General features: G+C 35.3%; 1 protein-coding gene across 20 annotated transcripts in view; it reads right to left on the bottom strand.

The window, feature by feature from the left end:
- Positions 1–964: 964 nt before the first annotated feature.
- Positions 965–24,673, bottom strand: part of DCAF6 (DDB1 and CUL4 associated factor 6) — a 142,034-nt gene continuing 118,325 nt past the window's right edge. For 10 of the 20 annotated variants that reach the window (XR_012419202.1, XM_074004441.1, XM_074004590.1 and 7 more), the window contains 6 exons: positions 24,274–24,315; positions 12,647–12,785; positions 10,607–10,763; positions 9,881–9,969; positions 7,874–7,979; positions 965–1,429 (listed from right to left, as the gene is read on the bottom strand). Coding sequence is in view for 18 of the 20 variants with exons in the window: in XM_074004441.1 (XP_073860542.1) it covers positions 1,365–1,429; positions 7,874–7,979; positions 9,881–9,969; positions 10,607–10,763; positions 12,647–12,785; positions 24,274–24,315 (598 nt within the window). In the remaining 2 variants the exon portion in view is untranslated. The remainder of the gene's footprint in view (positions 1,430–7,873; positions 7,980–9,880; positions 9,970–10,606; positions 10,764–12,646; positions 12,786–24,273; positions 24,316–24,673) is intronic. The other 10 variants (XR_012419194.1, XM_074004531.1, XM_065531707.2 and 7 more) reach the window with 1 other exon arrangement.

Raw genomic sequence — 24,673 nt, 5'->3', positions numbered from 1 at the left:
GTTAAGAAAAGATTTTATTTCGTGAATGAACTGAAGAGACATGAGCATGTGAACAGACTGAGGGGAAGATACCAGCAGAATGAACATTTAGTAGAAGCGAGGGAGGTTGACTGAAGGGTTAGGTCTGCAGGAGCAGTTTTGGGTCATAACCTATAGGGTATGTAGGCCTGGGTGTAGATGACTTGGATAGTCAATAACTTGCAGTGAAATTTAAAATTTGGAGTGAGAGGTAGGCCAGAAGCCATTTCCTTCAGGGCTAGTTTATGCTACTATGTGAGCTACCCATGATGCTCTCAGTCATTTCTGCTTGAAGACTAACTCCTGTATTTGTGTAATGAGGTTCCACTTATCAGGACAGATGATGTCTGGGGGTAAAAATATAGTTGACCCTTGAACAACATAGGTTTGAACTATATAGATCCACTTATATGTGGATTTCCTCTGCCATCCCTGAGACAGCAAGACCAACGCCTCCCTCTTCCTCAGCCTTCTCAACATGAAGACCTTTATGATCATCCATTTCCTCTTAGTGAACAGTAAATATATTTTCTCTTCCTTATGATTTTCTTAATAACACTTTCTTTTCTGCAGCTTACTTTATTGTAAGAATATAGTATATAATACACATAATATACAAAATATGTGTTAACTGACCATGCTATCAGTAAGGCTTCCGATCGACAGGCTGTTAATAGTCAAGTTTTGGGGAAGTCAACAGTTACATATGAATCTTCAACTGTGAGGGGGGCTGGTGCCACTAACCCCTGGGTTGTTCAAGGGTCAGCTGTACCTTGGAAAGACAAATGATGGAAGTCCTTCTATGTGATTCCATCCCACATAAGTAAAAAAGGAAAACGTTGTTAAATCTAGAAAATACAGAAAAATAGTTGTCATATGCTACAAGAGATTGGAAAATTGTGGGTCAAAGTAGCAAGGCATTAAATAAAAAGTCAAATTCAGGGTATCTTAAAACAACCAATTTCTTTAATTAGAAAGCAACAAACATGCAAATGGCAAGTGTAGAAATTTATTTGAACCAACATTTTCACTATGATGAAAATTATTCTTCAACATCGATCCAAGCTCCCACATTTGAAGGTTAGGGAAAATATTGCACTTTGCATTTTCTAGCACTCCTCATACATGGCAAAAAGTTTTAAAAACATTCTGCTAGTTTTGTTTTATACAATCTCCCAAATTCATGCACACAATCATTCCAAACCAATGTTAGGTTATCCCCAAAAAAGGGAAAAACTCCAAAAACCATAACCTTAAAATTTCACTAAAGCTCTGTAAAGAAAAAAAATATAATAAATGTCTTATACAAATTTCAGAACATTTAAGTGCTTGCCAAAAAGAGTTTATTATTCCTCATCCTCATTTTCATTCTCTTGACCAGAGCCTTCTGATCTGTCACCCTCCAACCGGTCTGGAAACACAGATAAGAGAATCGCAAAGAGAAATACTTTTAGTAATTACAATTATAAATATTTTTCAATGCCTTTTATTTAAAACTCATTAAAAATCAGTTCACCACTATGTGTGGATGTTTTTTAGAGGCAAATAAAAGAGTAGAGAAAACACAGTATTATTAGCTTTGATTATGCATGTTATTCTAAAACATATAAAAATGAAAAAAGAAACCCACTCCTATAATCTTGATATATTATATCCTACTGCAGTGGTTTTCAAACAGTGTTCTTTGGAGTCTAGGTTTCTAAGGAGGTATATCAGGTGCTGCAAAGGGGAATGAGGAGGCGGCTGTGTGAAAGAAAATATGTGGGCCATTGTTGAGGATTTGTGTAATTCTGTTTGTAAAACGATTTTTTTAAATTAAATACTATGTTCCAGGCATTGTGCTAAAACCTGAGGATACAATGGTGACCAAAACAGATTTAAGTTTCTGGTCTCAAGGAGCTTATTTAGGTTAAATACTCAAGTGAATATAAACTTACAAACTGGTGAGTACAGTATGCTCTGTCAAGTTTTCAGGATTGACACTTGCTATTCTTCTGCTTGGGATACTTTTGCCCAACTCTTTAGGTATAAAGGTTCTTACTCATCTCAATACAACTATTATCCCCTCTGTGAAACTTCCTGGACGTTTCCAAACAGGCTATCTGCAGAATTTTGAACTCCCTCCTCCACATTCTAGAATATCTTGTATGAACTTCATAATGATGATCCTAATTACAGTAACAGTTGTTTGCATGTCTTCTTGCAGACCAGACTGTGAGTTCCTGGAGGGCAGGAGTTACTTCTTTTTATCTTTATATCCTCAGAGCCTAGTATAGGATGTTCAATGAAGGTTTACTGAATAAATGAATATAAGTTTTATGAAGGTAAGATACATTACATGAGGGTATTATGAAGAAGGCAACAGAATGAAATCACTACCACCACTGAGATGGAACTAGGATGTTTCTGCCCCAGAAACATTTCCACATGGTAACATGGAAAATATTAAGGTTAAGCATAAGGAAAACAGTTCAGTCCCACTGTCAACAGCAAGAGAAGACTGAATCCTGAGATTTTATTTATTACCTACACAGGCTTAAATGCTCCCACTGGCTCCTAGGTCAACAGCCCCAAGAAAAGTACACTGAAGGGACTATATATCCCTTTTAATTGTTTAATTGTCCAAGTGAATTAGATTAAATCTCCTCTATGCCAACTCTAATCCAATGTCAAACCAATGAGATAATATATGTGTAACCTTTATAACCTTAATTATACAAATAAGTATTCAATATAAAATAAATGAACAAAATGAATAGACCTTTATAGATCAGTAAGGAATTTAAACACAGTAGAATTTCTGACTAATAAAATGCTATCTAAGGGATATTAGTATTAAAAAATTACATTGTTTTTATTGTGTGATACTTTCAAGAGAGAACAAAACATGAAGTTGCTATTCTACTTAATTAGGGCTCAGGAACGGGAAACCTGAGTTTATGACTGAATATATTCAAGAAACCTATTCTGTCACGTTAGAGCATGATAAAGTAATAACGGCCTATTTCAAAGTTGGCAGGCTTCTTACCCAAATTTCTTTTGGTTGTCACATTATAAAGAAGATGGGGCAATAGAGAGTTAAGAAAAAATGTCACAGCCTTTAAATCAGTAGTGGTTAGACTTTTGCACTCAGAAGCACACAATAAAGAGACAAATGAGGGCCAAGAGTCTTTTACGATAGGTGACAGAATAAGTGACAGTGGCTTCTGAAATGAGGAAAGCAGAATAGTTGTTCTCTCCTCAAATCCAATTCATTTACATGATGCACAATCACCTCTTCCAGAATATAAGCCCAACTTCTTGGAATAAATTAAATCTTCTGTTCATGAAATGCTACTGAAGTAGTAAGGCTGCAAAGCAGTTAAACACACAAATCTCTGGTTGGCAATTATGGACAAGAAGGTCTGAAGAACAGTGTATTCTTTTACATAAAAACTGGAAATAAGAATCACTTCTATGTATATTGTTTTTCAAAAGTAGGCAACGTCAAATTGCTTTTGTAAATAAGGTTTACATTTGTAGAAAGGTTCCTTTTATTCTCTGTTGGAATATTTCTTCAGGAAAGTATTTTTGGCGGGAAAGATATGATATGAAGAAATACTGAGTTTGCTGCAGAGAGAGGGAAGGTAAATAAGAAAAAAATTCCCCAATGGAAGCCTGTGTTCCACAAAAAAATACTGTTGTTTTATTTTCCAGGCTATCCTTTACAAAGAATTTATTTACTTTCTTTAAAAGAAATAATACAAACTCATTGTTGGCTAGAGATTTGATACTAGATGTGTACTTATTTACCAGATTATTCAATATCTATAGAGCCAACTACTATGTGGTAGGCACTGTTTTAGGAGCCTAAAGACCCAGCTGCCAATTAAGACAAACTGGGTCTCTCCTCTTTATAAGCTTACTTTCTAAGGAGGAAGACAGACAACAAACAAGGTACCACCTGTATTTTTCTCTTCTAATCTGTAGTAAGACAATAAATAAAGAAACTAAAACTTAAGAGTGATAAGTACTTGAGGAAAATAAGGCAATGAACAAAGAATGACTAAGTGAGAGGGAAGAAATGAGAAGACACAGAAAGCAACTTTAGATTGGGTGACCAGGGAAGATTTTTCTTTCTTTCTTTTTGAGACTGATTCTCGCTCTGTCACCAGGCTGGAGTGCAGTGGCGCGATCTCGGCTCACTGCAACCTCCGCCTCCTGGGTTCAGGCGATTCTCCTGCCTCAGCCTCCCGAGTAGCTGGGACTACAGGTGCGTGCCACCACACCCAGCTAATTTTTGTATTTTTAGTAGAGACGGGGTTTCACCATGTTGGCCAGGCTGGTCTCAATCTCTTGACCTCATCATGATCCACCCGCCTCAGCTTCTCAAAGTGCTGGGATTACAGGCATGAGCCACCACACTACCAGGGAAGACTTTTCTAAGGAGGTGATATTGGAGCTAAGTCCTCAATTGTATGTGAAGTCCTGGGGGCAAAGTTGGGCAGAGGAACAACAAGTGAAAAGGTCCTAAATGTGCTATTAAGCTTGATGAGTTTGAGGAAGAGAGGCCAGTATGGCTAAAATGTAGTGAGCTAGAAAAAAAGGTGGACTGAGTGGAAGTCAGAGGTTGGCAGAATGTATGTCATGTAGGACCTTGAAGGCCAGAGTAAGAAGTCTGGGTTTTACTTTAAGAGCAATTGGGAGTCCCTGAGAATTTTAGGAGGGGACGATATCTAATTTGTGTTTTAAAAAGGTGGTCAGCAGACTATAGCCTATGGGCAAATACAGCCCACTTACTGATTTTGGTTTTGTCTGACACAGAGTCTCGCTCTGTCACCCAGGCTGGAGTGTAGTGGCACAATTTTGGCTCACTGCAACCTCCACCTCCCGAGTTCAAGCGACTCTCCTGCCTCAGCCTCCCAAGTAGCTGGGATTGCAGGTGTGCACCACCACGCCCAGGTAATTTTTGTATTTTTAATTTTTTGTATTAATCTTTTTGTAGAGACGGGGTTTTGCCATGCTGGCCAGGCTGGTCTTGAATTCCTGACCTCAGGTGATTCACCTGCCTTGGCCTCTCAAAGTGCTGGGATTACAGGCATGAGTCACTGTACCTGGCTCTGTTTTTATAGATTAAATTTTATTATAACAGAGCCATACCTGTTCATTTACATACGGTCTATGGCTGTTTTTGCATTACAATGGCAGAGCTGAGTGGTTACAATAGAAACCATATCTGGCTATTAACAAAAAAATTGACCCATTTTGAAAGGATCCCTCTGGCTGCTGTGTGAAAATCAGACTGAATGAGGACAAGAGAAGTAGAAGCAGGCAGATCAAGGGTATGTAAATATTAGGTCTACTCTGGAGTAAAGTTAGTATCACTTACTGATGGAGTCAATCTGAAAACGATTTAATAAGTTACTGTGATCTCAATAGGATGACAGGCTTTGCAAACCCATGACAGAGAAATGATAATTATCTGTGCCAAGGTCCAGAGGTATAATGGGAAGAATGTCAAGAGATAATGCAGGGTTTTATAAGACATGTTAACACATTTGGACTCTACCCTAAGAACATGTGTGGGCAAAGGAGAATTTTACACAGGGCAGTAAAGTGATTCTAAGACATTCTAGAGGAGTCTAGAATGATCCATGCACACCATTACCATCTTTTCAAAGCCTCTCAAAACTTCCAGGGATGTCAGAACTGCCTTTCCATCTCAAGAGGCCACTAGACTAGCAGTCTTTAGTGCATTATTCATGAGATGAACTTTGGTTGCTTTTTAAAAATGTAGAAGCTTAATCTCTATCCAGCTAAAATGAACCAGAATCTTTAGCAGGTGAGACGTAGGTAAGTATTTGTAGTTTGTAAAAGCCCTACAGGTGATTTGAAGAGGATCCTTCATTAAAAATCACAGCTCCAATAGAAAGAAACCGTCTTCTATCTATTCCCTGGACTTCCTAGGAAGCCTTCTGGAGTAATGGATGAGCCAAGAGGTACTTTGTGGCTACCATGTGCTTATTTGATCCAAGTCCATTTTTAACTCTCCTGAACATGCACACATTATTGTACTTGGAATGCAGGACACTGGATAGGAGAGGAAAAGAGTGGTTGACTAACTGACCCATCAAATAACTAGATATCTTAAGGATAAGGGCAGCAGAAATACAACTCTTGGGCACTTTATTCTATCTAGTATTTTGTATAAGAGAAGCAAGAAGACAAGCTGACTAAATCAACTAGAAATTGTCTTTTTGATTGCTGGCAAAAAGAGATGAAAGAAAGAGAATTTTTATATTATAAAACATCTTATCTAATTCTAAAACCAAAGAAGGATGGTAGTAGCTATTAACTAACCAACCATTGCCACATTAGCACAAATTAGATTTTTGTGCAACTGGAAAGAGAATTTTCTGCAGGAAAACTACTGAAGAAGAGCCATCCACTAGATGGGTAAGCACATTTTAGGTGTCATTACCAGTAAATGTTTTTCTTGTTTTAAAATGCGGCTTCCTCAAATGTGGAATTCAAATGGATGAATTTTACGGGTTACTTGCTGTTATTGAACAAAATATATTTTTAAAAAGTTAAAGTGTTATTACAATTTAATAAACAGAGGAACCCAAAGAAGTATTACAAAAACATTTTGTTGGTCTACTAACATTTTTTGTTTACATTCCAGGTTTATTTTTTGTTGTTATTTTCACCATTTGAAGTTTTCCCTCCTTCCTGGTAATAGTTAACATTTACATTTGAGGATTATTTTCTCTCTAATTCTTTTAATTACAAACATATGGGTCTTCTTTCAATTTTTCAGATGTGCTACACTTTCTCTCCTCTGTAAGGGCTTAGAAAAATGCTATCTGCTGTCTACTTTGTGTGGAATACTTTGTTTCCATTCCCCACTCTCTCTGAGGAAGTGATATTTAGTTCGTTGCTCATGCAGTTCTTAAAATAAGAAGTTATCTTAACAGAGTGAGGATGGGAGGGGACAGCACGATTATAAAAACGCTGAGGTGGGAAAGAGTTTGATGTATCCCCAAAAATCAAAGAGGGCCAGTGTGGATGGAGTAGTCACAGAAGAAAAGAATGCTGTAAATCAGCTAGAATAGTTTGAGATTAGACCATCCAGAGGTTTGCATGTCATATCAATGATTTCAATATAGTTCTGTAAGTGAAACTTACAGTTCAAAGGGGAGTAAGGGCTTGGTAGCTAATTTCAAATTCTGGCTTTAACATTTATCAGTTGTGTGACTTGGGCTAACAATTGGAGCTAAATGAGGATAAAACTGTGAAATAATTAGTATAAGCCTGATACATTATAGTTACTCTATAAATGGTAGCTATTATTATTAAATGAGAGCTAATACCAAACGTATAGAGACATTTATGAAATCAGTGAAGAGTGATAAACTCTTTTGTTTGATAAACGTATTTTGCTTATAACAGGTACTAGACCTTTTGTTATAAATTATTCGATTCCTTCTTGAACATTAGTTGTAATATATGCATTTTTATGTATCTGTGGCACTGCACCTCAGAGTTTATCTAAAACAAAAAAATACTGAAAAAACAAACTGAGGTATGTTTCATTTCTTAGCATGTAACATTTATTTTTGTCTGGGCTATGACTGATTTTCAACAAACCTACCATTAAAGAATATGCACTATATCTTAAGGTCTACAAATGTAGTTCATGAGGAACTAAGTTACTGTGCTAAGAACAAGCATTCACAGAAATCCTAGTTTAGAAGTTAAGCTACCTTCATTTTGTGATATTAAAAAATATATAAACCCCTTTAAAGTAGATCTTAAATAATAACATGTTTTTCAAATATAAAAGTGGTTTTCGTAGTATACTTAAAGTTCCTACCAGCTCGGATATGATTCAGTGAAGCCAACATCCTCAACATGAAAGAGGCTGGAACTGTAATGGTGTTTCTAGTTTCTTCCAGCATGAGTTCATTTCGAGTTATAACCTATAAGGCAAGTTAAAAATCATATCAAAGATCAAAGCGTAACTGTACCTTTTCCTTGAAGATCAGGCAAACAATAAACAATCAGCCAGTACCAGGAGGAATTACTTCATTCTTTATGCATCTGATGTCTACATTTCTGCCTTAAGTCTATTCAATGCCAAACAATCACTGTAGCTTGCATTTAAAGGAGGAAGGTCAGAGAACACAACTCTTTCAACTGGCAGAAAAACAAAGGTCAAACTTAAAACATGAGGCTGCTTAAAACAGTTAAGAATTTAATTTAGCTTTTACTTGCAATTTCTTTCTGAGAGCAATTTACTTTGTAGGTTCCTTGTTTTCCCTACAGGAGAACTGATAACTTTAGCGATACAATACAGTTAAATTATTATCCATGGGCCACTTGAATCCGTTCAGAAGATGTTGCCTTGACTGAAGCAGAGTAGTCTTCAAAAATAAATTTTGGGGCAAGGCTTAACAAGGAACTGAGCCTTAAGTACCAAGAATAGTACTTGAATATTTGTGAACATCCAGAGATGCAATATGTAACCATGAGCAAAGGAAAAAAGTGGAAAAGCAAAAAACATGGCAAAGGAAAAAAAGGATGAAAGGAAGAGTATCAGATGAAGAGAAAGATGCTACTCTGATCAACAATTCCCCAATACTGAAATAATAAATTCCCAACTCATTAGGGTGCCTCACAGGGCCCTTTATAATCTTACCCTCACCTACCTGTTTAGTTTGATTGAGCTACTTTTGTGCATGTACTCTAGGGTTCCAGGCACACTGATGGTTCATTTACCCTCTCATGCTTTGGCACATGCTGATCCTTCTGTCTTAAATGCTCCTTTGCTCCCAATCTGCCTGGTGAACTATTCTCAGACTTCTGTCCAATTCTTATTTCTTCTGTGAAGACCTCTCCACCTCATCTACCCCACTTACAAACACAGCTGTTCCTCTCTGTGGGCTTCCGAAACACTGTGTGTATACCTCTGACGGACACAGACCCCACTACAGTATGTTCTAGTTGTTTACACTGTCTTTCCTACTAAACTCTGAGGGTAGGGCTTTATCTTTTTTAAACCCAGCATTATGTATAACATACATCAAGTGTTTTATAAAGGTCTATTCAATGAGTGAAAGTATACATGGGAATTGTGCTACGAACAGTCAGTGTTAGTCTAGAGTAGTGGTTTTCCAACTTACTAACATTTTTCGCAATGGATTCTCATTTTCATAAGAAATAGTATATGAGAACCCACAAAAAAAACCCTGGCTGAAGCTGGGGGGGGAAAGGCCCAGAGTAATGCCTTCCTATTATCTACCTTCCCTCTCCCAATCCCAGAAGAAATCTAGAGCTCCAAAGAACTCAGGTTGAAAATACCGTTTCAACAGGCTTAAAAATATCTTAAAATATAATGATAAAGGAAAAGATTCTTCAATCATTTGTTCTGCTATATACTAACTCTGAAAAAGAAAGTTCCATTTCCTTTTTAAGAAAAACTCAAAATGGAAAAATAGCTATACTAAAAATGGAAAAATTGCTATGCTTTTGGAGAAACAGCCATAATAAAATTATTTTCTTAAAAGGACAGAATTTTTTGTGTGTGATTCTTTATTGTAATGACGTGAATACTCAAACCTGTTTTTCTTAAACTACACACTAATCTGGTATTACTGATGATCAGTATTATAATTAGTAAGCTACTATTTTGATTTTACCTCCCTAGTATTATAGACATACTTTTATCTTAATTTTTCTTTTTCTTAAAATTTGACCTCCTTAACTGCATTAACTTGTTTCATATTAGCAACTAATAATAAACTGTTTTAATTTTTCTTAGGGAAGCATTTTAGGAACAAATTGAAATATTGGTCTATAGTAAGTACAATAAAAATCTTACTTCATCAGCAAGTTTTCGGTTAAAAATCCTTGACTCTTCTAATGGTGACCAGATCTTTATGTCATAATCTATGCCAGATGAGGCTAAAACTAGAAATGAAATTTACATATTAATATGAAACCTAGAAACATGCCATTAATTCAAGACATGCTTATATTATGCATATATGTATATATAGCAAAACTGAGCTTGAACAGCAATTGTACACTACACATTTAACTGTTAATTGAAAATATTATTTTGACAATTTCCTAAAGTTATCCTACAACATAATTTTAAGACCATGCTGAAGTCATTCCAATTCACTGTTGAGGTCACTTATTCATTGTTCTTTTATGAGATATGTGGGCAATTTCAAAAAGAAGACAAGAGCAATGCTCTTTTGTTCTGATAAATTAATTCAGACATGGGAAGACTACAAATGACTGGATGTTCAATTTGGATATACAATAAAAAGTTCAGTCATATCAAACCTCTTACAGCTTGTAAAACTTAGAAGAAATATTGGGAGGATAAACTTTCTAACCTATTTTCTTTTACTTTGTGCAAAAAGCAGATTATAGGGGTGTCTGAAGTTCAAGTACAGCTATTATTGACTCTAGTGGTGCCTAGTCAGATAATTTGGATTATTCTTATAATATTAACAACTAAAAAAAAATTTTTGTGTGTGTGACTGATGAGTCATACAAATAATTTCTAGCGCTCGCCCTAGAAAAGAGATCTTACTTGGGTCAAATGGATGTGGCTGCAGGCAGTTTACCACATGATTATCAGCTTCCAGAAGCATCAAATGCTCAGCAGTGTGCCGATCCCAGATGAAAATGTGGCCACAGTCAGAACCACTCATTACAAAGTTAGCACCCCAGAAATTGGCTTCTTTTATCTAAAGGTTGAAAAAAATTATTTAAAAATTCAAATCAAAGTTATTAAAACAAATATTTATGCTGTTCTTACAATTTTTTTCATTCTTACATTTTTAAAAAACTGCCTTAGAAAATAGTAAAATTAAAAATTGATGCTGGGCACAGTGGCTCACACCTGTAATCCCAGCACTTTGGGAGGCCAAGGCAGGAGGACCGGCTGAGCTCAGGAGTTTGAGACCAGCCTGGGCAATACAGTGAGATCCTCTCTCTCTAAAAAAAAATTTGACAAAAGTCTGTCTTCTAGTTTCTTTAAATTATGATAGAAATTCATTAGCAAGGGTAAGATGGCAGTAAGTAATAGAAAATCCCCTTTAAGAATAGGGATTTTGCTTTGTTCAATACTGTATTTATAGCACCTGAAACAGTCCTTAGGACACAATAGGTGCTTAATTATTTACTGCTAAATGGATAAATAGGATTTCTGGGTTTTGGACAGTGTAATGGTAGTGTGTGTGTGTGTGTGTGTGTGTGTGTGTGTGTGTGTGTGTGTGTGTGTGTGTGTATATATATATATATGTTGTTGAACTTTCCAAAAATTGTACCAATTTAGCTTTATAAGACTATGAAATAATTCACAGAAAAAAGAAATCATCTTTTGTATTTTGCTTTAGACTCAAAGAATAGAAAGCACCAATTTTTTCATTAACTATTATAAGCTAACACAACTGAGAAAGATATAAACATATTTAATTTTTGAAGCAGAATAAAAGGCATATGATATACTGGAATAGTTATAATGACATTTTTAAATGAATGCACACGAGTGAAACATCAAAAATCTTTGTATTTCAAACGAGGATTTTAAAAACCTTTAACTGCAGCTGCTACTTTGCCGTTTTTGGTGCTCTCACAAAAGAGGGAAGACAATTTTATTGTTATCTGAGCTACTGTTACATTTACTTATCTTCTCCTTTCTCACTCCTTCCTCTAATTATGTTCATACTAACTTTTAGGCAATAAAATGCAAGAAATATAAATTGGTTACTTCTATTAATAATGAGAACCTTTTAAAAATGAGTAAATTGTAACTAGCAATGATATTTATAGAAAGAGCTAATTACTTCCCCACCCCAAATGTTAATTTTTTAACCTAGATCCTAAAGAAAGCAAGATACAAATTCATCAGCAAGAGTAATACAGCAATAATAAGGATTAAAACTGATTCTGTAGATACCTTATGATGCAATGAATATGAGAACAACACTTTCTAGATATAAAGGGATCAGAGTAACAGTTACACTAGTCATCTCAAAAACTTTTCTTACTAAGTAATTAATATCACACTGGGTGTAGAAACTTGTAGATTGTAAAAACTACAAAAAGATTTTAGAGATATTTCTGGTCTATTCTTATTTCATCTGGTAAGTCACTAAAACAAATTTTCACTTGTCGATCTTGAAAGTGGTAAAAGTGGCCTGACTATATTTTGCAATCAACTTAGATTTTATAGATCCAAATCCTTCTCTCCAAAACTAACAAAGAAAGCTAATACAAGCTAAAAAAAAAAAAAAAAAATCTACCAGAAACTTTTCAGGTAGACAGTAAATGTGCGAGAGAAAAAAAAAAAAAAAAAAAAAAAAAAAAAAAAAAAGCAATGATTACTTGTATAAACTAAAAATTTTTTAATCTACATTTTTTTTAGTAGAGTTTTCTTGTAAAAAATAATGGTCTTTCACAATATATTATAGGACTAAAAGAACCATGTTGGATAAAGAGATAACCAAAGATTTAATAAATGTAATACTGAAATCCCACTGGCAATATATGAAGATAAATCATTATGGAAAAACATTCATAGTATGAAACTGCAATTTCACCAAAAAATGCCATGAACATTTGGTACCATTGTCCTGGAGTTGCGATGGCCTTTATAAACCATTTTTACTAATGGCCTTCTAATGTTCAAAGTATCCAATTCTTCCATTTCTTTCCGTTCTTTTCTCCGTCTGAAGAACTCCTGAATACGGGCAACAGCAGAGCGTCTATGAATCACATATTAAAAAGCAAAAATAAATAAAAATATTCACAAAGAATGATAATGAGAAGCTGATGGAAATATAGTACATCTAGGAAATACATGAACATATTATCTCAATAAGGCACCCCCAACCAAAAGCATAAAAAGGCAGACACAACAGTGAGACATAAGACTAGTTGAGTTACTACAACAAAGTATTTTAGTTAAAAGATCACTTAGAAATTTGATACTGGTTGAAAAGTAAAGGCAATAGCATGCGGCAAACTGGTTTTTAAAGGGCTATTTTATAAAAACATAATACAGACAAAATTCATGTGCAATTTTACTATAAATAAATTTTATCCAATGTTCTTTCCCCTCTTCTCCATATTAAGAAAACACATAACGAGAAATGAAAAGAAACTAAGGGTAACATATAATAGCAGTGGATAGAATTCTATTTTGAGATTTTATTTAAAATACTCCTTAAAGAAGTTCCAAAAACAGACTACTCTAGGTAAAAAGAATAATGAAACCCCGTCTCTACTAAAAATACAAAAACTTAGCCAGGTGTGGCGGCAGGTGCCTATAGTCCCAGCTACTCAGGAGGCTGAAGCAGGAGAATGGCATGAACCCATGAGGCGGAGCTTGCAGTGAGCCAAGATCGCGCCACTGCACTCCAGCCTGGGTGACAGAGCGAGACTCTGTCTCAAAGAAAAAAAAGAAAAAGAAAAAGAAAAAGAAAAACAAAAAACAAAAAAAAGAGAATATTAATATATAAGCAATAAAACAAGGACCTTCAAATAGCATCTTCTTTATGGACTCCATATTTTAATGGATTTGGAACTAATTAAGCAGATTTTACTCTCCTAAGAAATGGTTTGGTGACAGAAATGAGATTGAAGAACAAAGGATTCTTAAAAACTGATTTAACTATTAAAGTAAACTTCTCCTAACACATATTACTTAATAATTTTGTCAGTTTGAATTTATTTAAAATATTATATTTTGACACATAATAGACCAAATGTCCATAATCTTTAAAAAGTTTACAAATCAGTAAGAAAAACAGATCTCATAACAGATAACAAAGATGCTCAGTCTCACTAACAATAGGATAAAAACAAAAAACTGATCTTCAAATGTTTATTAGATTGAAAAGACTTTTATGTATATGAGAATGGTAAGAGTTCAGGAAAACAGGCATTACTGACAGGAGTTTGAAGTGGTTTTTACACATAAAAAAGATATTGTAAACTTTTTACTAAATATAACACATATACAGGAAAGTTGAAAATCATAAGGTAAAAAGCTCAATGAATTTTTGCAAACAAAACAGGTCCATATAATCAGCACCAGTATTTAGAAACAGTATAACCAGATTTCCTGAAGTCTCCTAAGTGCCCCATTCCCATCATTACTGTTCCTTTTAAAGGAAACCATTATTCTGACTTCTGATATCATGAATTAATTTTGCCTGCTTGTGAACCTTAATTAAGTGGCATAATACATTTTTTTGTGTCTAGCTTCTTTAGCTCAAAATTATGTTTGTAAGATTCATCCATGTTGTACTTGGCTGTAGTTTATTCATCCTTTCTGCTGCAGAGTATTACTTGGTAAAAATATATTAATATTTATCCATTCTACTGTTGGTGGACATTGGGTTGTCAACATTTTTGATTACTAATATTAGGCTACTATCCACATTTGTGTATGTCTTTTGGCGAACTATGTACATACTTATGTTGGATATATACCTAGAAGAAGAGCTGCTGGACCTCAGTATGTGTATAATGTTCTGCTTTAATAGATACTCTCAAACTGAAGATCTATTTGTGGTTTTCCAAAGTGGCTGTATAAATTTACACTCCCACCCATAGTGTAAAGTTCCAGTAAAATATATTTTTGAAAAGAAATAAAATAATACAAGCTTTGACTCAGCAATTTAACTTTTAAAAAAATGTATATTATAGAAAAATTTAAATATGTAAATACATAAACTTTTTTTCACTGCACAACTGTAATTGAGACATATTGGAAATAATCTAAATACTCATATAGAAAGAATAGGTTAAATAAATTATGCCACATCCATACAATGAAATACTTATGCAGCCATTAAAAAGGATATGAATGATCCATAAACAACCACATGAAAGATATCACCATTATAGTGCTTAATCAAAAACACAGGCTAAAGAATAATTCATAGAATAAAACTATACATGCATAGAAAGGGTTTGGAAAGATGGACATTAAATTATGACTAACAATTTTTAAAATAATGATGTAACAATTATATACTTCTACTTTCATAATAAAAAGATGTTTACTTTTTCATCAACTAAAATGGTATACTTCAAGTTACACAGACTTACTTAAAAAAGTGTTTTAAAAACTTTTTTCTATGCTAAGTATATCAAAGAAAAAGGAATCTCCACATACATTTTTAAGTTAGATACAGTTAGAAACTCCCAGAAAAGCTGACATGTTTAGTTTACTCTATCTCTTTCTGATTGGGAGGTGAGAATGGGAAGGGTAGAGAGGTCAAATATTCTCGAAAGAGACATACTTAAGACACACAGGCTTGGATCTCTCTATCATGTTTCTGAATGGAAGAAAAAGGAACAATGAATCAGTTACAAATATGTGATTAGCAAGAAACTAATAAAGAAAAAACTCTTTTGCTAAGAAAGTAGAGTTATAGGTAGTAGAAGAAATAACTGTGTTGCTAAGCCAAAGGACATAAGAGCTATAAATGGGAAAAAATTATGCAACAAGAATTTAGATGGCAGCTCAAACCATTTATTTTATCACTCAGGCTGGAGTGCAGTGGCGGGATCTCAGCTCACTGCAACCTTTGCCTCCCAGGTTCAAGTAATTCTCCTGCCTCAGCCTCCCAAGTACCTGGGACTACAGGCCTCCACCACGTCTGGCTAATTTTTGTATTTTTGGTAGAGATGGGGTTTCACCATGTTGGCCAGGCTGGTCTCGGACTCCTGACCTCAAGTGATCCACCTACCTCAGCTTCCCAAAGTGCTGGGATTACAGGCATGAACAACCGTGCCCAGCTTCAAATCATTTAAAACAAGATGTATGGACAAAATTAAGGCTGTATTAGTAAATGAGGTAGTAATAATTATGAATAAATGAGAACTGTATCAAAGCATAAATGTTCATTTAAAAAATATGCTCTAGGCCAGGCACGGTGGCTCACCCCAGTAATCCCAGCTACTCGGGAGTCTGAGGCAGGAGGGCTGCTTGAGCCCAGGAGTTCAAGATCAGCCTGGTCAACACAGTAAGCCCATCTCTAAAAAAAGGTGAAAAAAATTAGCTGGGCATGGTGGTACACACCTGTAGTCCCTGCTATTTGGGAGGCTGAGGTGGGAGGATGGCTTGAGCCCAGTAGTTCCAGGATGCAGTGAGTTAAGATCATGTCATGTATTCCAGCCTGGGTAACAAAACAAGGATCTATCTCTCAAAACAACAACAAAAACCAAAACTCAAGAAATCTATGGGCCAATTAATACAAATAATAGAAAAGGAATGTGGCTGGATACATAATCATATGCAAGTTAACTACATTTCTAAATATCAGCAAGGGACAATTAGCCTAAATTTTAAAAAGAATGCATTTATAACAGCAACCAAAAGTGTCTTTAAGTTACAAAAAATATGTATAAAACTTGTTCACAGAAAAATAAAATGTTACTGAAAGATATTTTCTAAAAGGCCTAGGCTGAGCATAGCAGTTCACACCTATAATCCCAGCAGTTTGGGAGGCTAAGACAGGAGGATCCCTTGAGCTCAGGAGTTTGAAACCAGGCTGGGCAACATAGTGAGACCCCATCTCCACGAAAAAATCAAAAAAATAAGCCAGGAGTGGTGGCACACATCTGTGGTCCTAGCTACTCAGGAAGCTGAGGTGGGAGGATTGCCTGAGCCCAGGAGGTCGAAACTGCAGTGAGCCGTGATCATGCCACTGCACTCCAGCCTGGGCGACAGAGCAAGACCCTGTCTCAAGGAAAAAAGAAAAAAAGGCCTAAATAATTGTAGATATAACATTGTATAGTAAAGATAAACAATTTTCACCCAAATTTATTTTACAAATTTATTACAGCTATAAGCATATTCTGATGACTTATTTGTAGAACTTAATAAAATCAACCAAAGGACAAAGAATAGCCAAGATCCTTCTAAAAATGAATAAAGAGAAAGAAGGGTCTTGCCTTAGCAGCCATTAAGATTTATTACAAAGCTATAATAATTACAAAAGTATGATACTGACAGAGAGACAAATTGTCTGATGAAACAAAACAGCCTAGAAACAGATTTGTGTTATATAAATCTTTGTAATATGACATACGTGGGATAGCAGATCACTGGGAAAATTCACCATTTCATAAATGAACAGGGGAAAAACTGGCTATCTAAATGGGGCAGGGAAGTTACACATATACATCATAAACAAAAATCATTCCCAAATAAATTAGTAACTTAAATGTCAAAAGTAAAACTTCAAAAGGAAATATAGATAAATTTTAAAATTCCAGATAAGGACTTTGTAAATAAAATAAAGTGATAAGCATAAAAGATCGATAAAATTTAACTATGTGAAAATTAAAAATGGTTCATCAAGAAACAGCCTAAAAACAGTGAAAAACATCATAAAATAGAAAAAATATTTGTGCACTAATACATGATAGTGGATTAGTATCAAAAATGCATTAAGAATTCTTATAAATCAATAAGGAAAAGAAAAACAACTCAATTAAAACAACCCAGTAGAAAACCAGATCAGGACCGGGTGCAGTGGCTCACGCCTGTAATCCCAGCACTTTGGGAGGCTGAGGCAGGTGGATCACTTGAGGTTTAGGAGTTCGAGACCAGCCTGGCTAACACAGTGAAGCCCCATCTCTACTAAAAATACAAAAATTAGCCGGGTGTGGTGGCATGCACCTGTAATCCCAGCTACCTGGGAGGCTGAGGCAGGAGAATCACTTGAACCTGGGAGGTGGAAGTTGCAGTGTGCTGAGATCGTGCCACTACACTCCAGCCTGGTGACAGAGCGAGACTCCATCTCAAAAACAAACAAACAAACAAACAAACAGATCAAGAGATCAGGCTGAAAAACAAGAGATGCATAATCTTCTTTGTAAATTGGGCAACGAACATCAAGACCATGAGATATTACTGTACACCAAATCAATTAGAAAAATCAAGATATGTGACAACAAGAATCAGTGATGTGAATAAACATGATTTTTAAAAAATATTGTTATATATTGTATTTAATTTACACTCCCACTTTGGAGAACAATTTTAAATTATTTTGCAAATGGTCCATTCCTAGGTATATACCCAAGAAAAACTTTGTTATCAGGAGAAATATTTGAGAATGCTCAAAGCAGCACTGTTAATACCAAAAACTAGAAACAACCTAAATGTCCATTAACAGGAAAATGGATAAACTATGGTTTAGTCAAACTTATTATTAGACAGCAGTAAAAATGACTGGGCAAGAGCTACATATAACATGGATGAATCATAGTAAGATAATATCTGAGAAAAAAAAAAAAGCCCCAGTCTCGTATACAGTATGACATCATTTTTATTTAAAGTTCAAAAGTGGGTAAAAATTTATGTTTATATGTTTATGTTTTGTTTTTTAAAGCAAGGCATGATAACCATAACATTCACACACTGGTTACCACTGGTGTGGTAGGCAGATGGACAAAATAGGGTGAACAGGTAGATTTAAGTTACAGCGAGTTTTTTAGTTCTTGGATTGGTTGGTGGGCTCGTGGGTATCTAAAGAAAGAAAAGGAACCAAGTATGAACTAACAATAATAGTGTGTCATAAACCAAGAATTATAAAAATACAATTCTCCCCTTCCTCAGGTTAGATGAGGGGGTCCTTAATACTCTCAAAGCCCTGCAAAGCTCTGTCAATGCAATTACTGTATTGTAACTATGTATATATGTCTGTGTATCCCACTGAACTGAGAGTTCAAGGAGGGTAGGCGTTGTGTTATCATTATCACCAGCACCCATCAGAGTATCTAGCACATAAGAGGTTTATTGAAGTAACAAAATAATAGGTAAAAAATTGATTATCCAGCAATTTCAAAGTAATAACAAAACAGCTCAAAGTATCAATTATTATTCTATTTGGAAGAAACATTAATGGAGAAAAAGGCAGTAAATCTGAAGGATGTACAACTAACCTAAGAAAATAAAACGTAGACTCCTGACTTTGTATTTTACTATTGCATATTCCAGGAAATCTGGAATCTTGGAGATAACGCCAAGGTTAAAGTATGAAGTTACATGAAACAGTCTATAAACCCCTTTTAAAAGTACTAGTCACATTTAGTAAAAAACTAGGCTAAAATAAGGAGAAATTCATTAAAGAGCACTAAAAAATGAATTACTTTGCATACCATTTTCAAGATGGTAAACCCTTTCATAAAACACCATTACACATAGGTAGAAGGGCACAAATTAACTGATATTATAGGTATGAGTAAAATACCTTACAAGAGAACAAAGACTTTTTAGGGTGGGAAAAACAGCATAATCAAAGATTAGGAGAGGATAGACCAGGAATGAAATGACTTAAGTAATTCAGTTACCAAACAAGGTTATTATATAAAGGATACTGTACTATGGATAGAATACAAGAACATGACTAGAATTATAGCAGGCGAATTTTGAATAAATTTGTAGAAAGAAATTATTTGCTATGCAAAACACACAGTGAAACACTAAAGGGAAATAAAAGCTTCTCCTAGTCCAGGTTTCTAAGGAACTCAATACTTGTCTAGAATGTAGTTAGAATAATCTGGAAGCAGAGCACTTCTCAAACTTGGGATTTTTGTAGGTATTCCACAAAATAGGCTTATGATAAAGTAAGTGTGGAAAATGATATACTAAACAAAGCTTAAAGAGGTTTCTTTGCTGCAAGTCTTCTCAGAGGCTTTATTATGCCACAAGTTCTTGTGAATCTCACAAAGATGTATACACAATGTAGTATTTCCCAAATTTTGTGACCACATTGTAGAGCATCAGAACACTTTGGACAACAGTGACCTTCATCTTCTTAATTTTGTAATTAAATTATTCCACTCAAAAATAAATTGAGTGTGAATTTATTATAAAAAACTTGAGCTTGATTTTTTTCAATTCAAAGACTGAAGATCTAGGTTCTTATAAACATAGGAAAGCTATCCTCACCACCATCTCCTTCAATAGAAGAGTCTCTGCAACAATTATTACATTTCTATGTCTCTACTTTCACAGTAACTATAAAACTTTGCTATAAGAATTAAAGTTGCTATGCGTATGTGTTAAAGATGCATTCTCCAGGCATAAATAAGAAAAAGGATATTAAAAGAATAGATTAAATTCCATGTATTTATGGTTCATTGGAAATGCTCATTATAATTCTGAATACACTGTTCTTCAGTATATCAAGTTAAAAACCCCATCTCTACTAAAAATACAAAAAATTAGCTGGGCATGGTGGTGCATGCCTGTAGTCCCAGCTACTTGGGAGGCTGAGGCAGGAGAACTGCTTGAACCCGGCAGGCAAAGGTTGCAGTGAGCCGAGATTGCGCCACTGCACTCCAGCCTGGGCGACAGAGCAAGATTTCACCTCAAAAAAAACAAAAACAAAAACAAAAACCCAGTAAGTTCTTTTAATTTACACTATGTATATATTTTTCTTATATTAGCTTAGCAGTTCTTAGAAAAGAAAACCTCATTAATTTGAATCTTCTTATATACAACCTGTGATTATTCAGCCAGGGTGAAGCTAAAATTTTCATTTAAATTATAAATTTTAAAATGTTTGCAGTCCAATTGAATGCTATAAATAAGAGTCTAGAAAAAAGTTATTAAAAGATAAACATTTTAAGTGCTTTAAAACACACACTTGGTTTATAGTAAAAGCTATGTGCTATGGTTTGCATGTCCCCTCCAAAACTCATGGTGAAACTTAATCCCCAATGTGGCAGTATTGAGCGGTGGGGTCTTTAAAAGGTGATTGGATCATGAGGGCTCTGCTCTCAAGAATGAATTAATCTACTTATAGATTAACAGATTATCATGGCAGTGGGGACTGGTGGCTTTATAAGAAGAGGAAGAGAAGCCTGAGCTGAGCCTTCTCATCATGTGATCTCCTGTGCCAGCTTGGGACTCTGCAGAGTCCTTGCTAGCCAGAAGGCTCTGTGGCCCTGCTACCTTGGATTTCCCAGCCTCTGTAACTGTAAAAAATGCATTTCTTTTATTAATTACCCAGAAGATTTCTATCATAAGCAACAGGAAATGAACTAAGATACTATTAATACATCAGCGTTATCTAGCTTTATCAACAAAAAAGGTCTATATGTTAGAACTTCTGTCATTTCAACACATATCTTTACAAGCATCTGAAATAAGTGAGGGAGATAGGTTGCTAGACAGTATCTTGCTGTTTCTGCTCTTTTGTGGGGGCAAGAAACTGGATTCTTTGCCTTACAATGTATTAGTAAACAAAAGTAAGGGATAGCAGGTCTGATGCTGCTATCTTTAGAAGGGTCTGCTTATAAGGCTGGCCCTTGGCTGGTGTCTGAGAACTTGACTTTTGGCATGTTACGTTGCTCTGCCTGCCTGGGATACAACCCTGCGGGGCCAGCTTGCGTAAACTGCAAAAGTAACATGATTTGTGGTAAACACCTACTTTCCTTCTGGGTCTGGAATTCAGGTGACTGTGGTTAGGCACACAGGCAGAGGTGTCTACATGACCAGCCCCCAGTAAACACCCTGGATTTTGAGTTATAAGCAGGCTTCACCAGGGCAGAAAAACTACACAAATATCACTGTATTTTATTGGGAAGGGAGGTGCACATTCTGAAAGAGAGAACAGTGGAACATTGTGCCTGGATTCTTCCACTCTGTCTGATCTTTTTTCCTTGCCATAATAAATTATAGCCATGATTGAAGTGTAGCAAGCAATCAAATGTGTGGAGAGGCCGCGGGACCCCTGAAACAGTAATTCACTGGTTTCTCATTCACGTTTCAGGAAGCAGAGAAAGAAAGCAAAAACCCATATCATGCAGGGAGATACGAATAAAAATTTAGTTAGCTAGAGTTTTTGACAAAAAGGTGTCTTTGCCAACTTTTATTTCTGTGTGCCTGTATGTATTACACTGTCCTTAAAAGTGCTTACATTCTTATATATGAAAACATACAAATATACAATGAACTCTGACAGGTAGTACAGTAGGTGTATATAAGGGCCCATATTTTTGATTAGGGAATATATGGGCCAGGAAAAGTAGCTTAAGATGATGTTGAAAGATGAGGTGACCCAAATGATGGTAACAGTGATGGGAGGTCCTTTCTGTTAGAAGGCTCAGAGTATGTAAAGACACACTGGCTTAAGGCAGTATAATGTATTCAGAGAACTCCAATAGTCCTCTGAATGTATCCAGTGACACTCCAAGTATGGCAATGTAGAGAGCATGACCAATTTTTGGCAGCAGCTATATTAAGAAGTGCCCTACATACCAGGCAAGGAAGCTGGGTTTGTCTCTTCTTTATATCATAAACAATGGAGAAATACTGAAAGCAGGAGTAGAAAGAGTTGGAGAACTCCCTCAATAGACCAGGAAAGAGGTGATGAGGTAATAAAAGTAGGGGATGACTACCACTTTATTTACTATTCAAAGAAATATGGCACCTATCATTCAGAATCTTAGCAGATTACAGTAAATCACATTCCCCAAACACTGTAAGACAGTCCCTAATGAAGACCAGTCATAATGGATAGTAGATATAAACATCTGTGATTTTTTTTTAATTTTGTCTATCTTAAGCAGTTTACATTCTTTGAACATCTCCAATTGCTAAAAGGAGAAGCAGAACAAATGTGTTCAGTGGCAGGAAAATACTGCCTTATAATTAGAAGCTTCCACCAGATAATCTCTACATAAGAAATAAATGAGGTAGAGAAGAATGAGTCTCACCTCATTCACTCTTCTGCTGTTACATTTTTTGCTTTACCATTGTTTATCAGTTCATGATAATCTCCACGTTAGTGTTTTAGCTTTTCTAAAACTCAAAGCATCATGATACTTTATAGTTGCAATTTTCATTATGAAAGCAGAAACCAGCTTTGTGTACTTGGGATAAAAAGTATAAATCAGAATATCAAAGAACTCTAAAGCAAATTCCATTTTATTGTCATATAATTAATTAGAAAGTGATAACTAGGCCAGGTGCACTGGCTCACGCCTGTAATCCCAGCACTTTTGGGAGGCCAACATGGGCAGATCACTTGATGTCAGTAGTTCAAGACCAGCCTGACTAACATGGTGACCAACCCTGTCTCTACTAAAAATACAAAAATTAGCTGGGCCTGGTGGTGGGCGCCTGTAATCCCAGATACTCAGGAGGCTGAGGCAGGAGAATCACTTGAACTCTGGAGGCGGAGGCTGTAGTGGGCTGGGATTGTGCCACTGCACTACAGCCCGGGCAACAGAGCAAGTATACACCTTGGGAAAAAAAAAAAGAAAGTGATAACTAGTAATAATTTGAAAAAGTTACTTCAAATATACCTTAATGTTAAAACAGGCTAGAAACAACAACACAAAAATAAAACAAGTTTGAGAAGCAAAAACAAATTTGAGACTTGTAGTTGAGAATCCTCCTGAGAATGAACCATAACCAGAAATTTCCATACATCTATTATATTTTTTGGCTTATTTCATGACTTCTGCATTTTCCATTGGGAACTCTACAAACTTTACATTTCTGATTGTTGCTATATGTTTCATGTTCAACTCTGTTTTAGAAACTGATGTAAATAACAGATACATGCCTCTAGAGTTAAGTACAAGGTTGCTTTTGTCAGCAAACCAGGTTTTGAGTAGGTGATTGATGTGATTGAGGTTCACTTTAAAGATCTACCCAAAAATATACACCATTGTCAGAATTAGAGAAGTGCTTGAGGATTATGTATCATCTTGATGTGACACTATTTCTAAACTATTTATAAGGAAACAACTTTCTTTCAAAAATCAGAAACCTATACACAGATTTAGACTTAAGTACATTTTTAGTTATTGAGCTCAAGGAAAAGGAGTATATATGAGTAACAAAAAGTTGATAATTGTTATCCCAATCAAATTAAAAAAACATAAATTGCATTCTTCAACAAAATATCCAAAAAGAGTAACTGATATTTAAAGTACATCATTTCAGATTATAGTTACTTTGTCATATGACACATTTGAAGTGAACATCAGTTATATCTGCACACAGGAAATTTCTTTTCATTCTATCCCCATGCAGTGCATGCAGCTAAATATAGTTTGTGGAAAGCGACCTGCTTTACAATGCTTAGCACTTAGAGTTCAGTAAGTTCAAAGGAAATATTAACTGTTAATAGGAAAGGTGGTTAGCTGTGGCAAAAGAGGACCTGGCAAATCCATCATAGAAAAAAATAATGAAGGAATATACTGAATTACCTCATTATTCTATCACCTATTGTTGTTCCTCTGATATTAAATCTAGTGAAGGGAACACAATAACTGAAATCACTTACAAAGACTTCAAAGAACCAAATATTTAAAGCATTAAGGTCACCTTTTTTAATCATCAATCATCTCAATTTTAAAAAAAACTTTTGTTTCCCTTTGTGACTTAGGGCATTAAGCAAGGAATATGTCAGTCAACTAAATGTATATGAAGAAATTAAGCGAACAGAAACACTCATTGAAGATAAAATAGAAGGAAGACATTGCACTTAATCCCTTTTATCTTTTAAATAAATCAGAACCCAATCCTGTCACAGTATGGGAAACTGCACTGGCTTATTACGAATGCCATCCACGGGAACACCTATACGCTCCTCAAAGCTGAGGAGCT

Source organism: Macaca fascicularis, chromosome 1 (assembly GCF_037993035.2).
Source record: "Macaca fascicularis isolate 582-1 chromosome 1, T2T-MFA8v1.1".
NCBI classification, from domain to species: Eukaryota; Metazoa; Chordata; class Mammalia; order Primates; family Cercopithecidae; genus Macaca; species Macaca fascicularis.
The sequence above is the reverse complement of the archived record's forward strand: the minus strand, read 5'-3'. Positions and strand labels throughout refer to the sequence as shown.